This window comes from Protopterus annectens, chromosome 12.part0, assembly GCF_019279795.1.
Source record: "Protopterus annectens isolate FY-2018-M chromosome 12.part0, PAN1.0, whole genome shotgun sequence".
NCBI classification, from domain to species: domain Eukaryota; kingdom Metazoa; phylum Chordata; order Ceratodontiformes; family Protopteridae; genus Protopterus; species Protopterus annectens.
In genome coordinates this window covers 1,166,064,052-1,166,087,283 of record NC_056746.1, presented here as the reverse complement: position 1 = coordinate 1,166,087,283, position 23,232 = coordinate 1,166,064,052, and the positions used below count along the sequence as shown (strand labels likewise).

The window sequence follows — 23,232 nt, the reverse complement described above, 5'->3', positions numbered from 1 at the left end:
TAGCCTGACGAGCCTGGTCTGCAAGGCCATGGAACGTATCATCATGGAACTCATAAACAAAGACATTGGTAATCTCCAAACTCTGGACCCTACCCAGTTCGGGTTTGTAAAAGGCAGATCATGTCTCCTAAACCTGATTGACTTCTTTGAAGCAGTCACCAAAGCCATAGATGAGGGTAAGGTGGTTCACACAGCTTATCTAGATCTCGCCAAGGCTTTTGACACCATCCCCAACTCTGGAATTATAGATAAGCTCACTAAACTAGGTATAAATCCCTATGTCACAAGATGGGTAGCCAACTGGCTCACAAACAGAACCCACACTGTGAAAGTAGCAGACTCCAAATCTGACTTCAGACCAGTGACAAGTGGAGTACCACAGGGTTCAGTCCTGGGTCCTCTCCTGTTTGGTATCTACTTGTCTGAAGTACAGGCTAACACAGAAGGTCTTCGGCTAACAAAGTTTGCAGATGACTGCAAACTAGGAGCCATAATCGAAACTCCTAACGATGTGGACATACTACAAAAGGGACTCACTGAGACAGATGCCTGGTGTCAAGGCCATGGCCTGAAGCTCAATGCCAAAAAAGTGTATTGTCATCTCCTTTGGTAAAAACTCTGTACCCATGAACTACCACATAAGTGGTAGTTTACTTAACGCCGAAAGTGTGATAAGAGACCTTGGGACACAGGTGAACAGCAATCTCTCCTTTGATAATCACATCGCCACAGTGGTCAGGAAATCCTTCTACGTGGCTCACCTCATCACAAAAGGTTTCTCATCCAGAAAAAAAGAGGTCATTGTTCCCCTCTACTCATCACTCATTAGACCCATTATAGAGTACAACGCCCCTTTTGGTATGTACCTCACAAGACATCTACAACAACTGGAAAGGCCACAGAAATACCTCACAAAGAGGATTACTGGCCTCAAAAAGAAGCCCTATGCAGACCGTCTCAAAAAACTCCAGCTTTCCTCCGTTGCATATCACCTACTCAGAGGCAATCTCTGCCTAACATACAAAGCTATGTCAAACCCAGAGCTGTTGGACATGCTCCACTTAACGAAATCCCAATCCCTCCGTGCTGCACGCTCTAGGGACCTAAACCTTGTCACCACAATAAACAGAATATGCTGGAGGGATAGATTCCTGTCTCAGAGACTTCCCATACTCTGGAACAGACTACCTACTTATGTCAAACAGAGCTCCTCATTAGCACTCTTCAAGAAAAATCTTGATGATTGGATGGGAAATAGGAAATTCACCCCAGGGATCACTTCTGTGGCTCTGCTCGACAGGGGCACAGGAAAATAATTTTCTTGGGTGGCGAAAGCCGGGTACCTTTTTAGCTAGGCTTATATAGGCCCTAGGGCTAATAGCCTAGTACCTACCTATATACATATATATATATATATATATATATATATATATATATATATATATATATATATAAAATGCTTAGGGCAAAAACTCATTTAAAAACAATGTTTATTCATATGAATGTTCACTGCTATTTACAGCCAGAAAAAATATTTGCTCATATGAGATTTCAATGTTTCAGACTGTAACCCCCAGCTTATATTCTGTCGTTTTAACATTTGTGTTTAAATATAAAATTAAAATTTTGTTTACTTTGGTGTGAAAACATGGTATTCTGCACCTTGCAGCTGTTTTATTGGATTATATTTCCTATATTAATTTTCTGATTGACTAGATATGCATGAACTGACCCTTGTTAGATAACCTGTCCACAGGCAGATAGCAAATAATAAACTTACAAATGAGGTAACAAGCAATGAAATTACATTCATAAGTCAAGAAATAGTATAGCTGGTGAAACAGAAACGTTTCCAAGACATGTAAACCAAGTCATGTTAGCACATTAGTAGTGCAGCAGGTAGAACCAAAAGGATAACTTTTACGTGCAGGTATATTTGTGCTTCTGTTGCATCTGTGTTCTGAAGTGATAAACCTAAGGAACCATGCAGGTGAAAGGGGAATAAAACAGTTTTAGCTAGTCGAAGCAGCTAGGCCACAGGATGAAGGTTTGTCTCCACCAGCGAACATTATTCCACAGTAAGGCAAAGACTAGAGGGACTTCTGTGGATTTAAGATGACAGGGCACTCTGTCATTGATCACTTGGCAATGAAGGGCATCGCAATCCACACACACTTGTGTTGACTTGTCCATGGTGATAGCACACAGTATTAAAACTGAAGTAGTGTTATACATACCTCTCATCTGTCCACATTTGTTCCTCATATTTTTAGTCTATTTCTCATGCAATTTGTGGTTCTCTGGCAAATCATTGAGGAATGAAGCCACTAAATAATTACATGCATTTGAGTTTTAGACTCCATACCCTTCAGAAAATACGTGTTATTTTAGCAACTTTCTAACTTTGCAAACCATATTTAAAATCTGTTCTTGATTTTTAGCCTTGGACTCCAAATTTATTTTTGGCTTTGTCCAGATTGTGTCTGCTTAAAGGTTGAGAGGTATTGTACTACATTGCCAAAGACTACTTTTTTTTCACTTGAAGCAGATTCTGATAAGACAGTTATCACTGGGGAATTTCTTTACAATTTTACCTCAGCAGGCAACAAATGATCAAGTCAACTTTTTAAGTATATTTCAAAGTTCATGACCCTATTCAAGTAAACCCTTGAGGGACAGAAAATATATGCAGAGGTTGTCTGAAGTCATAATGTCAGTCAGGCTCTGTTGTGGATACCATGTTTATTCCATTGCTTCTTGTGCTCTTTGTCCATTTTTCTGGCTATACTGTGCAACTGGCACATTCAGTGGACCAATAACACAGGCAGATTGTAAAATGGACCAGTAGCATTGGCAGTTAGAAGCCCTCTGTGCTACTGACCTATTATGTGCTACTGACGTATTTTTCTAGCTACACTCTGGTATTGGTCTTTTCATCGAAAACACAGTGTACCTAGAAACCCAAGGCAAGTTCACTGACTCTGATTTGACTCGATGATCTCCTATTTTATTGGCTCTGCACTTGACATGTACAACATGGGTTGGAAATGGATGGGAACACTGAATACAGAGCAGTTGAGAGGCATGGTTTGCCATAACAAACTACATACCAATATGCAAAACTCTGGGCTACAAATTACAGAACTACTAACATTCAGTTATACAAGTATAATTACAGGCTTTAGGATCAAGGGATTATAAACCTTCAAGATTTCCTAGAACAATTAAGAGAGAGAATATAATAATGTTGAAAAGCCTGCCACACTAAAGTGCTTTTATTGCATTATTTAGACTATAATGAGAGCAAGACTGCAATAATAATTTTTATGCCCAAAGAATTCATAGGTAAACAAATAAAAGACTAAAGAGGACTTACCTTGAAGTCCATTTAAAGAACAGCCTTTAGCACTTCTTCTGGTACTTTACTTCAGGGTTCACCAACCCTGTTGGTGAAACAGAATCTCTCCCTCTTACTGAGATTATCTTCAATCCCCTCTTCCTGTCATATCCTTTATGGATTGCATCATTTTTCCTCCAAAAACTAGGCTCTCACTTTTTACAGCTAAACATTTAGCAGATTAAATTAGCATGCTAGTCTGTGCTACTTGCTTGTTTGTTGTATATCAGGTGCTGATACTAATTTTCATTTGAGGATCAGTTTTCATTCCATGTCAATGTATTCCTTTGGGGTAATCAGCAGGGACAGAAATAAAATAATTAACTGCTTCTATTAAATGTACCAAGTATGTGCTGTGCTGTGACACTATTTACTGCTGTGAGTCAGAAATGGTAACATTCATGAAAAGCACTGAATGATCGAAGCAGCCATTTTAAAAATAAATCATGGTTACTTAAGGAAAGCCATATCAGTTTCACTATCATATTTAAATAATGTTTTCCTCTACACAGTTGCTGCAAAGATTGACAAGTTTGCTGCAATAGATTACTCACTTGTTGACGCACCTGCATCAACAGCTGAAACTCTGGATGTACACTTCAAGGTAAGCATTTAGAGTATAAGCTTTGTTGATGACAATGTAGAATAGCATTATTATAATGCATACATAATATAACCATCAGCATTATTGCAAGGATATACATTTTTGTTTTTTATCTCCCTACAATCATCAGTGTTCCTTTATAGCTTATGCACCCTTGCTATTCCTTGTCTTACTTACCTTGTGCTTGGAGTGAGTGTTGGTGGACAGGAGATCAAAACAGTACGTTTTACTGGAATTTTCATGTTACTGTCCTGTACTCTTATGATGGGCTACACTCAAACATGCAGAGCAGAAGGTACCAGCTTCTTATGCCTATGCAGGGTCTGTCTCTTACTCATGCATGATGAATGCATGCACGTTCATTGTAAAAGATGCACAAGTGATGCTAGTTGATAGATTCTTCTCTCCAAAAGTGGATGTTTTTATGGTGAGGGCCACATACTCTCCCTCTTTCCTGCAGTGAAAGAGTTAAATACTCAGCCACTCAGTTGTAGCTTTGCAGTCCACCACTTCAGCTTCAGACTTTTCCATACACTCTGGAATATCGGAATGTAGTCTAACATTTTCCAGCTGTAACAGCAGAAGGAATAAATTACATATTATACAATGATTCCCTATTAATATTCGAAAACCTGCACACTGATTGGCCAGCCCAATCAGCAGGCCCATTGTAAATCCCACAATACACCAACGGGAAAAGGTCCGGTTTCCCAGACTTTTTTCCATTGGTATAAAGTGCCCCAAAACCTTTTTTTTTTAACAATAAAAAAAAGACAAAATGGAGCAACGGAGACTTTCTTTTCTCCGTTGGTTTCATTTCAAAGCATTGATGTACTGGGTATGTGTGGGAATGCAAATGCAAGTCCCATACACATGCGCAGTACATCAAAACGAAGAAGCAGTATACCACAACCGGCGGAAGAACAGTAATCCACCATTATACAAAGACATTATTTAAGAAAAGTAAGTCTTTTTTTTTTCTTAAATAATGTCATTGTATAATAGCAATAACCGACTCTGTGGTTGTGCTATATTGAACATTTACCCACGGTTGCCTTTGTTTAATCACTCGGGCTTTGCCCTCATGATTAGACCACACCAACCGTGGGTAAATCTTCAATATACTACACCACATCATTGGTTAGTGCTTAATTATACAATGACTGACCATTAACATTCAAAAACAAGCATGCTGACTGGTCAGCCTAACCAGCATGCCCGTTAAATCGAGCATATACCAATGGAAAAAAGTCCAATCACCCAGACTTTCTTCTATAAATATATGCTAAGGAAACTCTACTTTTTTGTTTTTTTTCTAAAAATACTTTCAAAAAATGGAGACTTTAAAAGAAAGAAACAGATGGGACAGAAAAAATACAAGGATAATCAGGTGCATTATGCAAAACTAGAGAAATGTACCAGATCATCCTTATATTTTCTCTGTCCTGTCTCTCCCATATACTGAAAGTCTCCCAATTTCATTTTTTTACTTACAAAATAAATAAATAAATAATGGAGCTCTTCCCTTTTCAGTTGCTTCCTTTACACAGCACTGATGTACTGTGTAAGCATGGGAACGAAAGTCCCATACACGTTCACAGTACATCAAGAAAGCCCCAGGATACAGGGGGAAAATGCATAACAGCAGCTATACAAGGACATTATTTAAGTAAAGTAAGTAACTTTTTTCTTAAATAATGTCATTGTATAATAGCAATAATCCATGGCTGGGTGTGGGTAAATCCAGCATTACCCATACCCAGCCATGGCCTATTGCTATATCATATTCCCCTACAAAAACATCACTATGCCATAAATGAAGGGACTTGCAGTTCTACTCTGCAAAACGGCATATAAGTCTGGATACTTGAGGTTCAGGGATGATATAAAAACAGACAGGCCAGCTCAAGCAACTGGCACTTTGATAAAACTACTAAGTAATTTCCTCACTTTTTAATATTAGAAACAATGAAACAAGTCACACTAAAAAGCATATAAACAAGCTGTGAATATACAAGGACATAACTCCATGAATCTAATTACTTTCACACCTCAGTGAGCCATATGTTACACAATGTGGTTATAAAAATAAAAAGAGCAATTGGACATTTGCTTGCAGCCCTCCGGAAAAAAAAGTGTTTTAGTTTATTCAAGAGCAGCTAAATAGTAATAATTTTCTATAGCCAGTAAAATTCATAAATGACTTAAAAATATGCAGTAAGAGTTAGAATTAAAAAAATTGTATATTCACATCCATACATAGCTATATGTGCATGTGTGTGTATCTCTCTCTATATATAGATGTATGTATGATTGCATTACATTTGTTCCAATGCTCAGTTCATCGAAATGACTGAGCTGCAGCACTAACATTAGACATTTTGTTGCACAGACACAGTGCCTGCATTCAGTTGTATAAGATAGTACTAAAGTGAGGTTGAGCAATTTGTCTTTTCTCCATTCTTGTGTAGCCTGTCAGTTAGTGTATATAAGTCACAACAGCTTTGGTGATGTAAACGGGACTTGCCACCTGCAAAAAAGTTTTATTTACATATTATTTGAAACTTTTCAGTAGTTTGCGTTTCACTTCCTTTTTTGCAGTCTCTTGTGCTTTGAACAGTTTCTGTCTGATATTTCATAGTAAATGTAGAAACAAACACACACACACACACACACACACACACACACACACACACACACACACACACATACAGTTAAGTATAGCGTGGAGAATACAGTTGTAGGTACAATCACCTTAACATGCGTACACCAAAAAGTACAAAATGAAAGCAACAAAACAGTGAATTAACTGAAGTTGTTTTAAACTGTTTCAAACGGTGGACAGTTCTTAATATGAAAGGTGAAACACCGCATATTTACAGGTTTAGTTCGAATAATAAGATAATTGTTGCAAGAAATCATAATGTGATGTAAATAATGCCAGCAGACTGTCAGTGCGTTCGCCAAATGTTTACCAGCTGTTGATTATCCCTCTGCATACACCTCTGCAGACTTGTGCTGTACTCATTAGGGGAAACCTTGTGATAAAGGGATACAACTACCCACCCAATTCAGTTCTGCCTTGGTTCTCAAAAGCAGCATACAGAATTGTGATACTAATACATTTCTTGAAGGAGGTGAAAAGATCCATAAAAGTCTGAACCAAGACAGGCAAGCACACAGTAAACCTATACCCATCAAAAAGTAAACCCAAGGAGTAAACCATAAACACTAAATGCCCCTTAAGATAATAAAACTGGAGGTAAACATAGTGTATCAAATATGGGGATCTTAGTTGCTTAATGACAACACACAACCAAACAACAAACCATTAAATGTACATTACCGGTATAGAATAACTACGTAAAATAGCAGTCAGACCTCTAAGGGCTAAGCCAATCCCGTACCACTGATTCCCTGTTCAGACTTCTGTTATGTTGAGTATCCCACACAGCCATACTATGTTTTTTATTAGGATCTTATCCAGAGAGTGCAAATACTGTGTGCCTTCAGGTCTGCCTAATTAGTATTTGTCTGAAGTTTGACCTGGAAAGCAGCCTAAAGGAACTGTTCTTCATCTAGACTGGACATCCAATTTGTAATATTTATAGACCGTGGGAAAGGATGCCCAAGTAGCTTTAAAAATGTTTCTGAAGATGCATTTATAGTATCAAAGTTTCATAGTTTAACGTGTTTGCAAATGAGAAAATCAGACAATAAGTAATACATGTAATGCATTTATCTCCTATATAATCATCTAACTTATTCTCAAACATAACCATAGATAAAGAGTATTTTATCTCAACAGACAGTTCATTATACAGCCTGGGAATTAACTGAGTAATATACTTGCCTAATTTTATAATTTTCATAAACTTCTTTTTGAAACAAGGATCTCCATCTCACAATCCAGAAGCCATTCAACTGATATTAGACTTAGCCCCTTCCTTGAGTCAAAACTGGATGTTGCTATAAAAGCTTGACATAATTCCTGTCTCACTAATCTGTATACAATACTATATAATCCTAGATATTTTAAACTATCCTCATATAAGTGTTCACTTAAATTAGTGATCTTCTTTGTGCATCATATTTGTATACGCTCCAAAAGTGTAATCTCACCCAAAGATGAGGAACAAAAACTTACATTATATTCAATAACAGGATTAATCAGAGGTTTGAAATCTCATCATCCATGGTTGCAACAGTGTCACAAATAAGGCCAATCTAGCTTTTATCTTTACCTCTAGAATGTGATATTTAAACGAAAATTACTATTCCTGGATCTTTAATCTGTTTAACTATTTCCAACTTTGTATTACCCGTAAATTGTTAATCCCATGTAATACCACCTTACTTTTCAATGTATTAAATTTTAAACCAACTTCACCAGCCCAGTCTTGTACTTCTAAGTAAACATTCATTTGTTCAACATCTGACTATTTTGTTATTTCTACTCCCCCTCTGCAATCATTAGCACACTTATATTTCCAAAACTTAGAAGACAAAGGAAAACTTGAAAAAACATGTTATAAAACACTGGTCCCAAGACCAAACCCATTGGTACTACCTTACTGGTGCTTTTCTGTCATAATCGTCTGATATTACTCATTGTTCATGATCATCTAATCATTTATTTATCCACATAACAATGCAGTAATTAATGCATAGTCTCAGTAAACCTGAAACTACGTGTTTATGTTGCAAGGTGTCAAATGTTTTTGATACTTCAAGGTATACTACTGTGCATCCCCATATCTTCATCCATCAAAGCTGAAATCATTTCATAAAATTATATTTGACAAGTCAAAAGGGAATTTTCCCTTCACAAAAGCATATTGCTTATTATCAGTCTTTGGACCATAAAGTTCATGTTTCTCAAAATATATCAAAATACAACTTTCAGAGCATTTATTTATTTATTTTACATTTGTTTACAGGAAAATCCGACTGGGCACAGGTCCTTTTTCAGCGGAGGCCCGAGGAGAAATGCTCAAATTATGGTAAATACAACAGAGAGAAAAAAACATTATTATACAAGTAGACAAAATACAACAATAATATAAAAGTAAGCAAAATACAATTAGTATAAAAGTAAGCAAAAATTTAACTCTTATAGAGGTAAGACCAACTGGTCTCTAATTTATCCTATCATGTTTATTCCCTCCTTTAAAAATTTGAACATAGTAAGATGTTTTCCAGTTTTGAGAAACAGTTTAGTTCTTCAACACGCTTCTAAATATATACACTGATGGAGATACTATAGTCTCTCTGATACATTACATAGGTTCATAGGTAAATACTCTGCTCTTAATCCACTAGACAACTTGTAATCTAACAAAATGATCCCAGTTTAAATTACCCAAGATATAAATTTGTAACAGACCCTAATGGACTATATATTATTCTGTGACAGAACTTCCTGGAGAATCCAGAGGTCAGCTATCAAATTTATAACAGTGCCAAGTTTGCAAACATCAGCAGACTTCATAAGCCACAGGCCTTTTATCTCAACTTTTATGTCAGAGATGTACATGCCAAAGAGGAATGGTTGCAGAACTGATCTCTGGGGAAAACTGCTGGTAGCTACACTTTTGGAAGAGAGTACACTTCTAGCACTCACAGACTGGGTTCTTTTGGTGATCCAGTTTACTACCCAATGGGGAACATAGGGGTGACATTTAGTTCGATTAGCTTGTCAATGATTCCATAATATGGATTGGTGTCAAAGACATTGGCCAAGTCCATGTAAGCAATGTGGACTGATTTGCCTAAAGCTTTGGTGATTTATTTATTTATTTATTTATTTGCAGTTTAATTACCGGGGAAGTCCATTGGGCCGAACTGACCCATTTTCAGTGGAGGCCCGGGGAGGAAAGCTCCAAGGTGCATTACACAATTTAGATACAACTGATAGTTAATATTAAAGATAATATTATGTAGAATAGTTACTCATAAATGCATTCAATATCATGCATAGTTAACAAATTCATTAAGCTTGAAGGTAGGGATCATACAGTTTCATTTGAGGAAAACAGATGTGTGTTAGGTGTGGAAACAGTTTACATACAACCCTTTTAAGACAATGTAAATACACTTTACATACACACATCAACAGTAGAATGCTATTTGCAATATTTACAAGGTTGGGCTGTGTGAAGGTAGCTGTAGGAGTTGTTGAGAGCTTAGATAGAAGCTATAGAAGTTGTTGAGAGCTTAGATAGGCTCATAGGAAGATAACTATGAGAGTTGTAGAGCTTGGGAGCCAGAGAGAGAACCCCCTTTGATTAGGTTGGGTGAAGGCAGGTACTTTTCCATTTAGTGGACAGATGTTTGAATAGTTGGGTTTTGAAGTTTTCTGAATTTGGTAAGGTTCTTACTGTGGAGGGAAGGGAATTCCATTTTTTGCCTAGTGAGAAAGATAGGAGAAATTGGCCAACAGGACGTTTAGGTTTATGGATAGTAATTAAGTTCTGATTTTCAGATCTGAGAGCTCTGTTGGGTGTATAAGGGGGAAGGATGTTAGTTAGAGCGGGACATTTTGTTGGGTGAAATATTAGTCTATATGCAGTAGTGAGTTGGAGATAGTCTAGGTAGTTTGGGACTTCAAGCCAATTCAGGGATTGTAGGGTTAGGCAGTGATGGGTGGTATTTTTAGATTTAGAGGCAAATTTAGAGATTTTGTTGTAGCAGTTTTCTAGTTTAGAGGTGATAGAGGAGGACAGGTTGGTTAGGAGAGGGGCTCTGTATAATAAGGAAGGAAGAAGATAAGTCAAGGCCAGAGTTTGTATGGTAGAGTTGAAGAGAAAGCGATATTCCTATACAGCATATCTAGCTTTTGGTGGGTTTTCTTATTATTTTGTTGAATATGAATATTAAACTTGAGGTGTTCATCTACAGTAATGCCAAGTAGTTTGGCAGAGGGGACCACTTCTATAGGTGAGTTGGTTTGACTATAGACTTTGAAGTTGTTTTTATCGTAGGAGAGGGTCTTTGTGGGAGGGAATAGTAGAATCTTTGATTTATTTGCATTGAGAGAGAGAGAGGTGGCTTTGGCGCATCCAGTTTTCAGTTGTTGAGAAGGCAGTTTGAGTTTAATCAGCAATTCAGAGAGGTTTGAGACAGAGCAGACTAAGGTTGAATCGTCTGTATATTGGATGATTTTTAGCATCAGGAATAGCAGTGTGAAAGTTATTGATGAGGATGTTAAAAAGCATTAGCCCAAGGATGGATCCCTGTGGTAGGCCAGTTGGGGTAGGTAGGAAGGAAGAGATGGAGTTCTACCATTTGACTGCCTGTGATCTGTCTGATAGATAGCTGGAGAACTTGCTCAAAAAAGTCCAATTGGTTTAGGAGGTAACATCTGCCTTAAGCAAATCAATACTGGTTTTGGCCTATGGTTTGAAGACTACCTATGTCCTTGTTAAGAAGTTCCATAAAGATGCCCTCCATTGCCATACAGACAAGACTGGAGAGGATTATGAATCTGTAGTTACCAGATCAATAATGGAGTTCCTTTGTAGAGCGGGATGACCACCACAATTTTCCATGCGACATGAAATCAGAGGAAAGGCTAAAACTGAATGGGCTTAATAATACGTTTGCCAGATAGCTTATGATGCTGACAAACTATCCAGACACCTTGAGCTAGTGTTCTTAACCTTTGAAAAGGCACTTAGGACTTGGTCAGAAGTGATCAGAGGGGTTGTCATAGATTCATAGGTTCATAAGAAATTACTAGGCTAACAGTTTAAGGGCTCTTACAAGCCTAGCCAATATAGCCCATTTTTACGCAATATATGGCCCCTAGGAGCAAGAAGTTAGCATGAATTTGTGCTTGTGTGTTGATTATCTTACAGATTGCTCCTGTCCATAAGGGACATAGGCACTACCCCAGGTGTGAATTTGCAATTCCCTATCCATTAATCCAAATTGCATTTGAAGAGGGCCGTGGAAGGGCTCTGCTTAATGTGAATAAGCATCTTGTTCCAAAGAAGGAGCAATCTCAGAAACATATATCTGTCTCTCCAAGGTATTTTGTTTGAGTTGCTAACTATGTTTAGATCCTTAGATTTGGTGACCCTCATGCTGTTTGACTTGCAAATGTGTAGCAGTGCCACCAGGGCTGGATTTGTGAGTGCCTTGTAGGTCAGGCATAGGTCACCCCTTAATAGTCGGTAGGAGACAGTATAAAGGGACAGAGATTTTAGTCTATCCACATAGTTCATGTTGTTTACACCCTGTATTTTCTTTGTGAGGAACCGCTGAGGTCACTCCAGCTGCTATAAGTGCATGGTCAAGTACATGCCAAATGGTGCACTGTACTCAATTATTGGTCTAATGAGGGCTGAGTACAGCAAGACTATAATTTCCTTGGATCTGGATGCCATACCTTTACTTATAAGTTGTGCTACATAAAAGGACTACCTCACCACTGTGAACACATGCAAGTCAGATCTGGAGAAATGATGTGTGTACCTTGATCTCTCACCTCTGAGTCTAATCTTAGTGGTGTGCTATTGATGTTGTAATTTGCAGGGGCATTTGACTTACCAAAGGGATAGATTTTTTTCACATTTAGTTTTAGGCCATGGCTCTAGCACCAATAATTTGTCTGATCTAGAGCCTCCTGAAGGACATCTGCATCATTGGGGAATTCAATGATTACTACCAAGCTTGCAGTCATTGGCAAACTTTGTCATCCAGAGGTCTTCCACATTAGCTTTGACTTCAGAGAAGTATATCTTGAACAGGAATGGTCCCAGCACTGAGCCCTGTGGTACACCACTAGTAAATGGCCTCTTGCTGGATCTGGATTCACCCACTTTAACCACATGTGTAAAACTAGACTGGACTCCTCTTAAGCAACTGCCCTTAGATGCTGCCGTGCACCACTTCAATGACGCCTTCCTTACTATTCGAAACAGACTTGTACCTCCAAGAATAGTTCATATCAAAGCCAACTACACACCATGGTTAACCTATGAGACTCATACCCTCTTGAAACAAAGGGACAAAGCATGGCAAACTTGGGCTAAAATTAAATCACTCCAAAACCGTTGAATTTACCAGCAACTTAGAAACAGTGCCAAACAAATTACACTAGACAAACAACACTGCTATTCTAATTTACAGCTGAAATACAGAATGAATCTACAAAATTTCTGGAACACAATCAATAACATACTTCATCCTGGCAAAACCACCCCTCAACTTACCTGATAACACAAACAATATTGCTGAACAACTTAACATATTCTTCACTGAAAGTGTTTTAGCACTGACTAAGAATAGCAAGTTTCCCACAATGCCAACACTCAACAATTCAAGCAATATTGTAGATGCAGTCTCATTTCAGACAGTCCCAAAACAAACTATTGCAAAACTATTAAAGAAGTTGAAACCTACTTCACTGGCAGAAGATAACTTGCCAGCAGAATATCTAAAATTAACAGCAGATGTTACTGCCTTCTCTGTGTCAATACTTATAAACTGCTCTATAACAGAACAGTATGTCCCAGCTATTTGGAAAATTGCATATATTACACCATTATACAAAGGAAGTAATTCAACAGAACTAACAAACTACCAGCCCATTGCTATACTTTCACCACTTTATAAAATTCTGGAAAGATGTATCCACTTTCAACTTCTCAAACACCTTTTTAACAATAATCTGTCATCATCACAGCATGGATTCTGACCACATCATAGCACTACTACAACTCTTCAAAGTTTCACTAATACTATAAATAAATTCAGAAACAATGGCAAAATAGTGTCTCAAGTCTTTTTGGACATGTCTAAAGCATTCGATACAGTTTCCCATCTTAAGTTACCTTCCACTCTGAAAAATCTTAATATCAACCCTGATGCTGTTAACTGGTTTCAAAGTTATGTATCTAGCAGCCAGCAAGCTGTGAAATGGAAGCAAGATCTATCACCACTCCTTCCTGTTACACTTGGAGTCCCTCAGGATTCAGTCCTAGGACCCCTCCTCTTCAGCATATTCATAAATGATCTTAATACTGTCTCATCTCAAGCATTTATCATACAATACACAGATGATTCAACCCTAATATGGCCAGCATCCACAATAACTTAACTTCTTACAGTCACACAAAAACCTTTCTCTGATATTGAAATGTGGCTAGCAAACTCACAAATCATTCTGAACCCTAATAAAACTAAACTTATGATCTTTCATCAGTCTAAACCTACTAACCTCCCAGCTAACTTTTATATCACTTCCAGTAATAATACTAATATTTTACCAGATTCCCAAACAAAACTATTGGCGTCATAATCGACAACAGACTAAAATTTGACATGCACATTTCTAACACAATCAAAAAGGTTCACAAGAAAATGGGGACAAAGTATAGAAACAAAACATTCTTAACAGATGGTGCAAGAATAGCCATAGCTAGAACCCACCTTCTCTCCTCACTCTTATATGCATCCCCCATACTTACCAACCTCAAAAAGTCAGAACTAAGTAAATTAGAATCATGCTACAATAAGATTGCCAAATTTGTAGCAGATTCCATATATTCAGCCCATCACTGCCAATGCCTAAAAAATCTTTTTTAGGTTGAAACTACCTCCTATTATGAACTATAACCAATTAATAATGGCTCACAAAATAATACACAATCCTGACAACATACCTTCCCTAAACAACTTCTACAATCCTACTCTAACATTCATACTCTCTGATCATCTAAGAAAGACTTACTTCAAGTAACCAAAATATCCAATACAGCCGGCAACTCTCTAACTTTGTTGCTAAAAATTGGAATACCATTCCACTTAGTATTAGCTCCATAAGCAATCAATCATTTCAAAATATCTCTCAAAAGACACTTATTTGAATTCTGGCTTTGCACATGTAACACTCCAGGATAATTATTAACTTAGCATTACTTACACAATTTGGCTGTATGCTCTAACTCTGTTAATATATCCCTTCTAACAACACTACTTCTCTATAAGTAGTTACATTCCAAGCTGCAACTCCGACCATGGAGGTATTGCTAACTATGCACTACTTTGCCTAAGTGATTCTTCCTGCTTAATTTCCTAACTAATGTTACATTCCTCCACATATATAAGTTCAACCATATATTTGTCTATATTCAAGTGTTTAAAGTCTTGTTCTATTTGATACTATATATTTTTTTTTTGTTTTTACATTTTTATCCTGTAAATGTGCTAACACTCATTTTTTTGTCAATTTTGTTTATAATTTCTATTACTTGTTGTGATAATGCGTATGTAAGCTTAGACTGGAGCTTTTCTCCCTGGGCCTCTGCTGAAAATGTTCCAGTCGGATGGTCCTGGTAAACAAATGTAAAATAAATAAAATAAAATAAATGTGTCCTGTCCATGAGACAATTGGCTAGCCAGCTGGTGATGTAGGGATTTAAGCCCAGTTTGGTGAGTTTATTTATAATACCTGAGTGGGGAATTGTGTCAAATGTCTTGGCCAGGTCAAGGTAGGCGGTCTGTACTGTTTTCTGTTATCTATGGCCTTAGTGACTTTCTCAAAGAAAAACACTAGATTCAGTAGGCATGACCTGCCCTTGACAAAGCCAAATTGTGTTGGGTCCAGTGTTTGGAAGTTTCCTGTGTCAATATTTATTGAGCCCATAATTATTCTTCCCATGGCCTTATATATACGGCTACTCAAACTTATGGGTCTGTAATTTCCAAGGTCAACAGATTGTCCCCTTTATGCAGAGAGGTGACTGTTGCTGTCCTCAATTCTATCAGGACAAAGCCAGTCCAGAGGCTATGGTTAAATAGAGATCCTAATGGGCCTGATAAGACCTGATTTAAGCTATTTAAGAGGCAATCTGGTATATCATCAAGCCCCATTGAAGCCATGGTAACCTGTTCTTTGGTGATAATTAGTAGTGGAGTGCTGGTAGGTATTTCTTGGGGGCGAACTGGGGGTGAGGGGGAGGTGAAATTTGAGACAAATTTGTCAGCCAGTAGTGTTACTATATCTGCCAACTGAGTATAGGTGATGCCATCTACAACTAATTCCACACATTGTTGGGTGTTGCCCTTAAAATTGCAGACAAAACTGAAAACTGCCTTATGGGTAATCCTTAGCTTTGGAGGCTATTTTTACCTCAAAATCTGATTTTAGAGACTTGAATAGTTCCCTGAATCACTTGTTTAGACTAATGAGGGACTTTCTGCTTTGTTGTGCACATTCCCTCTTATTTCTCATCAGGATTTTCTTTCTTTTGTTGTATACTCTGTTAATAGCAGGGGTCCACCCAGGTGGCTTGTTTTTGCAGTTTGACCTAGGTTTATTTTGGTCTAGTACTTTTCTCTGCAGTTGTCTATATGGTCATACAGAGCATTTGTGTATGCCTCTGCATAGGTTTCTGTGTTTTCTGGATTTGGGGGAGCTTGGAAACTAGCTATGCTGTCCCTTAATAGGGGGTAATTTACCTTGGAGAAGTTCTTAAAGCTTTTGTTGGAGGACTTGTTTTACCTTTATTTCAAGGGAGACCACTTTGAGATCTGATCTAACCTGTGAGGACATCACACTAGGAGAAGCAGCAGTCTCCCATATTTGTGAGTACTGGATCTAGGATATTTGCTCCCCTATTGTGAGTGCAGACTAGCTGCTCCAGGGCATTTGATTTTACAAAGTCAAGAATTTACGAGTCTGGAGGTGAAATAGTTTCTTAGGAATACTATTATACCTCCAGCTACATTGTCCTTGTCAGCAGTAGGTATAAAGGAGTGGTAGGCATTTAAACCCTGCAGAGTGAGAGTGCTTTCTTTGATCTGAAACTATGCCTCAGTAACTACTTAAACATTTATATTGCCAATTGTTAGGAGTGCCTATGAGAAATACAGCTTTTTTGTTTAGGCTTCTAGCATTGAACAGTGCTACCTTAACACAATTTTAATTTTGGTTGGCTATGCAGTTAGGTTGAAGAGACTGACCCTGCCTAAAAAAAGCACTATTCACAGGTTAATAGGTGTTGACTAGGCTACAAACCACAAGGGCCTTTTAAGCCTAGCTATGCTTCCCAAATCTCTGACAAGTTCTGGTACCCTTGATAAGTATAAACAGGGCTTTGGGAGATGAAATGTATGCAGAGGCCTGGAAGATGACCCATTTACAGTCTGCCTGTGTCCATTAGAGGCATAGTTGCCAAACCAGGGGTGAATTTCCTTTTCCCCATTGACTTGTCAAAGTTACTTCAGAATGTGGTAGTCTTTGAGATACATAGATATCTCTCCAGGAGGTCCTATTTATATCACAGGCATAGTTTACGTCTTTAGAAAGGGAAATTCTAGTTGGGGGTTGGGAAGGTGGCATGATGGTTAAGGTGTTTGCCTTAAAAACACAAGGTGCAGGGTTCGAGTCTCACAAGGGATAATTGGCTAGGCTTAAAATGGCTCGCAAGAGCAGTTAGCTTAGTACTAATCTATATATATATATATATATATATATATATATATATATATATATATATATATATATACATATAGAGTGATGTTTGTTTTGCAGATATGCAGGAGGTCCATCAGAGATGGTTCTGACAATGCCTTGTATGCCAGGCATAAAGCTCCCGTCAACAACCTGTAGGAGACAGAATATATGGATAGGATCTTGAGGACGTCTGCAGAGCACATGTTACTTATGCTCTGTATTTTTTTAGTGAGGAACCTCTGTGGACATTCCAGTTATTGGGTATCCCTAGTTAGGTGCACACCAAAAGGACATTGTACTCGATGGTAGGTTTGATGCATGCCAAATACAGTGGAACAATGACTTCCTTGGCCCTAAATGCCATACCTTTGTTTATAAGTTGCATAACATAGAATGATTTCCTTACTACTGTAGACATGTGATGGTCAAAGTCTAGATTACTGTCTATGTGTGTCCCCGAGTCCCTGACTAATGGGTCAACTCTTAGGGGTGTGTTGTCAATATGATAGTTACCAGGGGTGGATGACTTCCTGAAAGATACTATTATGCATTTTTTGGCATTTAGTTTTAGTCCATGACTCTGACACCAGTTGTTTGTCTGTGTCAGCCCTTCCTGGAGTACATTTGTGTCAGTGTGGGATTCAATGACGGCTCCTAATTTGCAATCATCTGCAAATTCAGTCAGCCAGAGGCCATTGACATTGCCCTTTATGTCAAAGAAGTAAATGACAAAAAGGAGCGGTCCCAGGACCGATTCCCGAGGGACTCCACTTGTGACTGGCCTCTTTGTAGAGGTGGCCTCCCCAATTCTAACTTCCTAGATCCTGTCTGTGAGCCAGTTGGCTATCCACCAGGTGACATAAGGGTTTGCACCTAACCTTTTGAGTTTGTCAGTAATGCCTCAGTAAGGTATTATGTCAAATGCCTTGGCCAAGTCAAAGTAGGCAGTGTGAACTATTTTGTCCTCATCCATCACTTTGGTGATCTTTTCAAAGAAGTCTACCGGGTTAAGTAAGCATGACCTGACCTTGATGAAACCAAATTAGGTTGGGTCCAGTGGCTGGAGGTTTACTATGTCATTACTGATCATTTCCATGATAATTCTTTCCATGGCTTTGCATATGAGACTATTGAGACTTATGGGTCTCTAGTTTCCAGGGTTTGTAGACAGCCTACCTTTGTGTAGAGGAATGACTATTGCTGTTCTCCATTCATGAAGCATGAAGCCTGTTTGGAGGCTACAGTTAAATAGCAATTCCAGAGGACCTGATAAATCATGTTTTATGCTATTTAGAAGACATGCTAGGATTTTGTCTGGGTCCAGTGATGCGGTGTTTTTGGTCTTAGAGAGAGCATTTAGGATCTGTTGCCTAGTGATAGCAGGGGGAGTTATATTTGATGGTATATCCTGAGAGAAGGTTGAGAGGAAGAGAGGGGTAAAGTTGGAGCTGAATTTGTCAGCCAGTAAGTTTGCTATATCTTCTGGCTCATTATAGATGTCTCCATTTACAATGAACTCTGCACACAATTGTGTATTGACTTTGAGGCTGCAGACATAGCTAAAAAATACCTTGTGGTTGTCCTTAGCCTGGGAGGCCACTTTTAGCTTTAGCAGAATTTATTTACCCTCTGAATTGTTTGTTAAGTTTGATGAGTGTGCTTTTATCCTGCTGGGTAATGCACCTCCTAATTTTTGCCATGATTTTCTTCCTTCTGTTATACAGCCTATTCATTTTGTGATTCCACCAGGGTGGTTTGTGTTTTGAGTTAGTTCTGTACTTCTTCCTGGTGGGTACAGCTGCCTCTATTCAGATGTTAACATGCTTGTATAGGTTTTCTCTGAACAGTTCTGCATAGGCAGCAGTGTTCTCATGGTTTATGGGGGCTTGAAATTTTGCTAGCTTGTCACTTAACAGAAAGCAAAGCTAGCCTTAGAGTAGTTCCTAAGTATTCCAGGATTCGGTGGGGTTCCAGGTTTTATTTTTACTTCAAAGGAGACCATTTTGTGGTCTGACCTTACCAGAGAAGACATTACACTAGGGGGTGTACAGCACTCTCCCGTATTAGTGAGGACCAGATCCAGTATGGTTGCACCCCTGGTTGGTGTATTGACAATCTGGTCCAGGGAGTTTGTATTTACAAAATCCAGGAATCTTTGTGCATGTACGTTTGATGTTGTATAGGATTCTCAGTTACTAGTGGGGTAAAGTCACCCATGAATATGGTATTGGGTTGGATGGCAAGTGTTTCCAATAAGTTTAAATACATGGTATGGGTTTCCTGGGTCATAGAGGGAGACCTATAGCTTGCAAGGAAGTGGTATGAGATTTTGCCTATGGTGATTTGAACATGGAGAAGTTCAAGAGGATTGTCCTGTTTGACCAGCCTTGAGGTATATTTATTTTTTGATATAAATCAAGACAACTCCTCATTTAGTCCCTGTCTGTCTATAAGCTGATCTAAATGTGTGGAAGGCATTATAACCTTCCACTGTTAGTGTGCCTTCCACAGCTTTAAATCGCATGTCTCAGTAACTGTGCAGACATCAGCATTCTATAGGGGAAGAGAGCTTCAAGGGAGAGAAGTTTTTTGTTTAGACTCCTAACATTAAGCAGACTTTGTTGGCTTTGATTTGCTATGTTGGAAGTACTTACAGTTTGGCATTACCTAAAAAAGGCACTATGGAGGAAGACAATGTTTTAGCTAATATTCGAAAGCATAAAGGGGAAAGATGCAGACCATCCCTGGCAAAAGCAGAGAGGTCTGTTGCACCTCCTTACAATGACACCAGAAACTAAGCCAGTTATTAAAGTCAGTCATCGTTTGTTTATATTGTGGCATCATCCTTGGAGAAGGTAAAATTCAGCTCAATGCAAGGCTCATACCAGCCTGGGACACATATTCCAAGAGCTCTATGATGCCTCTCATCATATAGTCTAGGTAGGTACATCTTAGGTCATTTATATCCACATGGACTATGATGGAGTCATACTGGTACTTATGGTCCAATGACCTGAATACCAGTATGACTCCATCATAGCCCATGTGGGTATAAATGACCTGAGATGTACCTCCCAAGACTATATGAAGAGATACATCGTGGGGAAGAAAGAGTGCTAGCCAATATATAGAAGCCATGAGGAGAGAGAGATACAGTCCATCCCTAGTAAGATAGCCAAGGTTGTCAATCATCTCATCCCAGGCTGATAAGTATTGGATCCCCTTTAGGATGACACCAGTAATTAAGCCCATAATTAAAGTCTATTATCTTTTGTTTGTATTGATGTATGATTCTTGGTGATGGCAGAATACTGCTCACTCCTACTTTCAGCCTCATTTTAGATCGATATTTCGAGAGCTCCAGCATATTTCCCTTCGTATGATCCAAACAGATGCAGCTCAAGTGATTCAGTTCCAAGAGCACAATAACCAGTTCATGTGTGTACAGTGAAGGGACTTGAGGACCCCAAGTGACACTATGGATCCTGGCACCTGACAGGCACCTAACCATCACTTTTTGTTCAGTCTGGTTAGTGTGTGTCTAACCATGGCGTCACCTATGACCAAGACATTGCCATATGAACTAGTTAGTTTTTTTCCTTAATGGCTTCTGCAAGCTAGCATTATGACCCATTTTTGTGGCTATGTTTTTCTAGTACCAGAATGTGCTGTATATTGGTTTAGACCTGTTGATACTGGATAATGTGAATGAAGTGGTTTTGAGGTTTTAAGCTAATGCCTAGATTTCAGAGTTCTAGGAGTTTGGGTGTAGATTTTTTACTGCATCAGCATAAGACAGTTTTGTGTTTATAGTTTGTGAATATTACATTAACTACATCTTATGTTGAAGTTAAGATGATGTTTAGCTCACCCTACAACTGACTGAGAGAGTGATGCATCCAGTTTCATTAAGTATTTCCACTTCTCACATACAGAGTGCTCTGGGTTACATGGCAGATCATTTTCAATGAGAATAAGGTATTTCCTACACTGCCTTAGGATACCATGTGCTATACGACTAGCAATACAAATGGAGTTAGTCAGTTGTCCATAATGTCAGAGCTCCGAGTGCCAGAAGTCTGTACAGAACTAGAAGTTTGAGCTCAACACAAATCTCTATTATTCAGCACAGATGTTACCCAGGCTGTACAGATCAGCACTGCTGAGAGGAATAGTGCTCAAGCTTGCATAACTCAGTGCAAGCTGTTTAAGGAGAGCTGTAGGGGCTATGTAACTCAACGCAGTTAGAAGAGGGTTACCCTTGCAGTAGTGCAAAGAAGGACGGATTCATTTGCACATACTACTCACTATGGAACTACAGCTGCTGTAATGCTGCACTCAGCACAGTAAAAGCAAACCAAACAAACAAAAGAACTAATAGTAAGCCAGTAAGAATTGAATCCCAAATGCTCAAAGCCACTTCACACCTGTAGCAATCAGTCCAACTCTCATTTAGATCAATTACCACAAATCCATGATGGCACCAGTCCTGGTCAAATACACTACTCAAGAAGAAAAGAAACATTCAAAAAACATGAGGCGATGCATGAAATCATCAGAAGTCGCTAGAAAGCCATGAAAAACTTCTCCAAAGCTAACTTTGGGAGTCTAAAAACAGGGGTGGCTAACTTCATGGCACCCATGCAAATGGAGAATAGTTGCATGACTGCAGAATCATACACCAATGCAATGTACGAACACTTACACAAATGCATGGATCTTGCCATACCCAATATAACCAAGACACTCTCCTCCAAAATAAGGAAGCCAATCTGGTGGTCCCCTGCCATAAACAAACTCTACAACAGAAGGAGGAAACTGATGCAGAATAAAGTGAAGTCCCAAGACTGGAAAAACTCCTTTATCTGCCTCAACAAAAAGTTGAGATCCCTCATCAAATCCTCTAAAGCTAGGTATGAAAACAGAATTGCAGCAGATAGTAAAGGCAACCACAAGGCCTTCTATAGTTATGTAAAGAATCTCCACGGCAGGACCCAGATTTGCTCTGAGCGACTGCACAATGGTACCTCCTATACCGAGCCAACAGATATTGCCAGTATACTAGCCAACAGATTCAGTGCCCCCCTCCCCAACAAAGGAACAATCACAATACCAGTAGATTGCCAGGCACCCAGTATTACTGCTGCACAGGTTAAAACAGCACTGTCCAAGGCCAAGAATACAGCTTCTATGGGACCTGACAATATCCCTGGTTGTGTTCTACATGAACTACAGAGTGAACTGGCACCTCACCTGTGTGCTCTGTTCATTTACAGTCTCACCTCAGACTTTGGCCTTGTCAAATGGCGCACTGTTATAGTTATCCCTCTCCACAAAGGAAGAGCAACTACAGACCCTGGGAACTATTGCCCCATTAGCCTGATGAGTCTGATATGCAAAGCTATGGAACGCATCATCATGGACCTAATAAACAAGGATATAGGGAATCTCCAAACTCTGAATCCCACACAGTTTGGTTTTGTGAAGGGTAGATCATACCCGCTCAACTTGGTCGACTTCTTTCAGTCAGTCACCAGAGCTGTGGATGAAGGCAAGGTGGTTCATACAGCCTACCCTGATCTGGCCAAGGATTTTGATACCATTCTCCACTCAAGAATCATAGAAAAACTCACTAAGCTTGGCATCAACCCCTATATCACTAGGTGGGTTGCAAACTGGCTCACAGATAGAACCCACAGTGTGAAAGTAGCTGACTCCAAGTCAGACTGCTGATTAGCCACGAGTGGAGTCCCACCGGGTTCAGTC

General features: G+C 38.9%; 1 protein-coding gene across 1 annotated transcript in view; it reads left to right on the top strand.

Annotated features, from left to right (window-relative positions):
- The window catches only part of LOC122817051 (bactericidal permeability-increasing protein-like), a 505,866-nt gene that overhangs the window by 190,224 nt on the left and 292,410 nt on the right, over nucleotides 1-23,232 (top strand). The window contains exon 7 of the mRNA XM_044090193.1: nucleotides 3,910-4,001. Within this exon, the coding sequence (XP_043946128.1) occupies nucleotides 3,910-4,001 (92 nt within the window). The remainder of the gene's footprint in view (nucleotides 1-3,909; nucleotides 4,002-23,232) is intronic.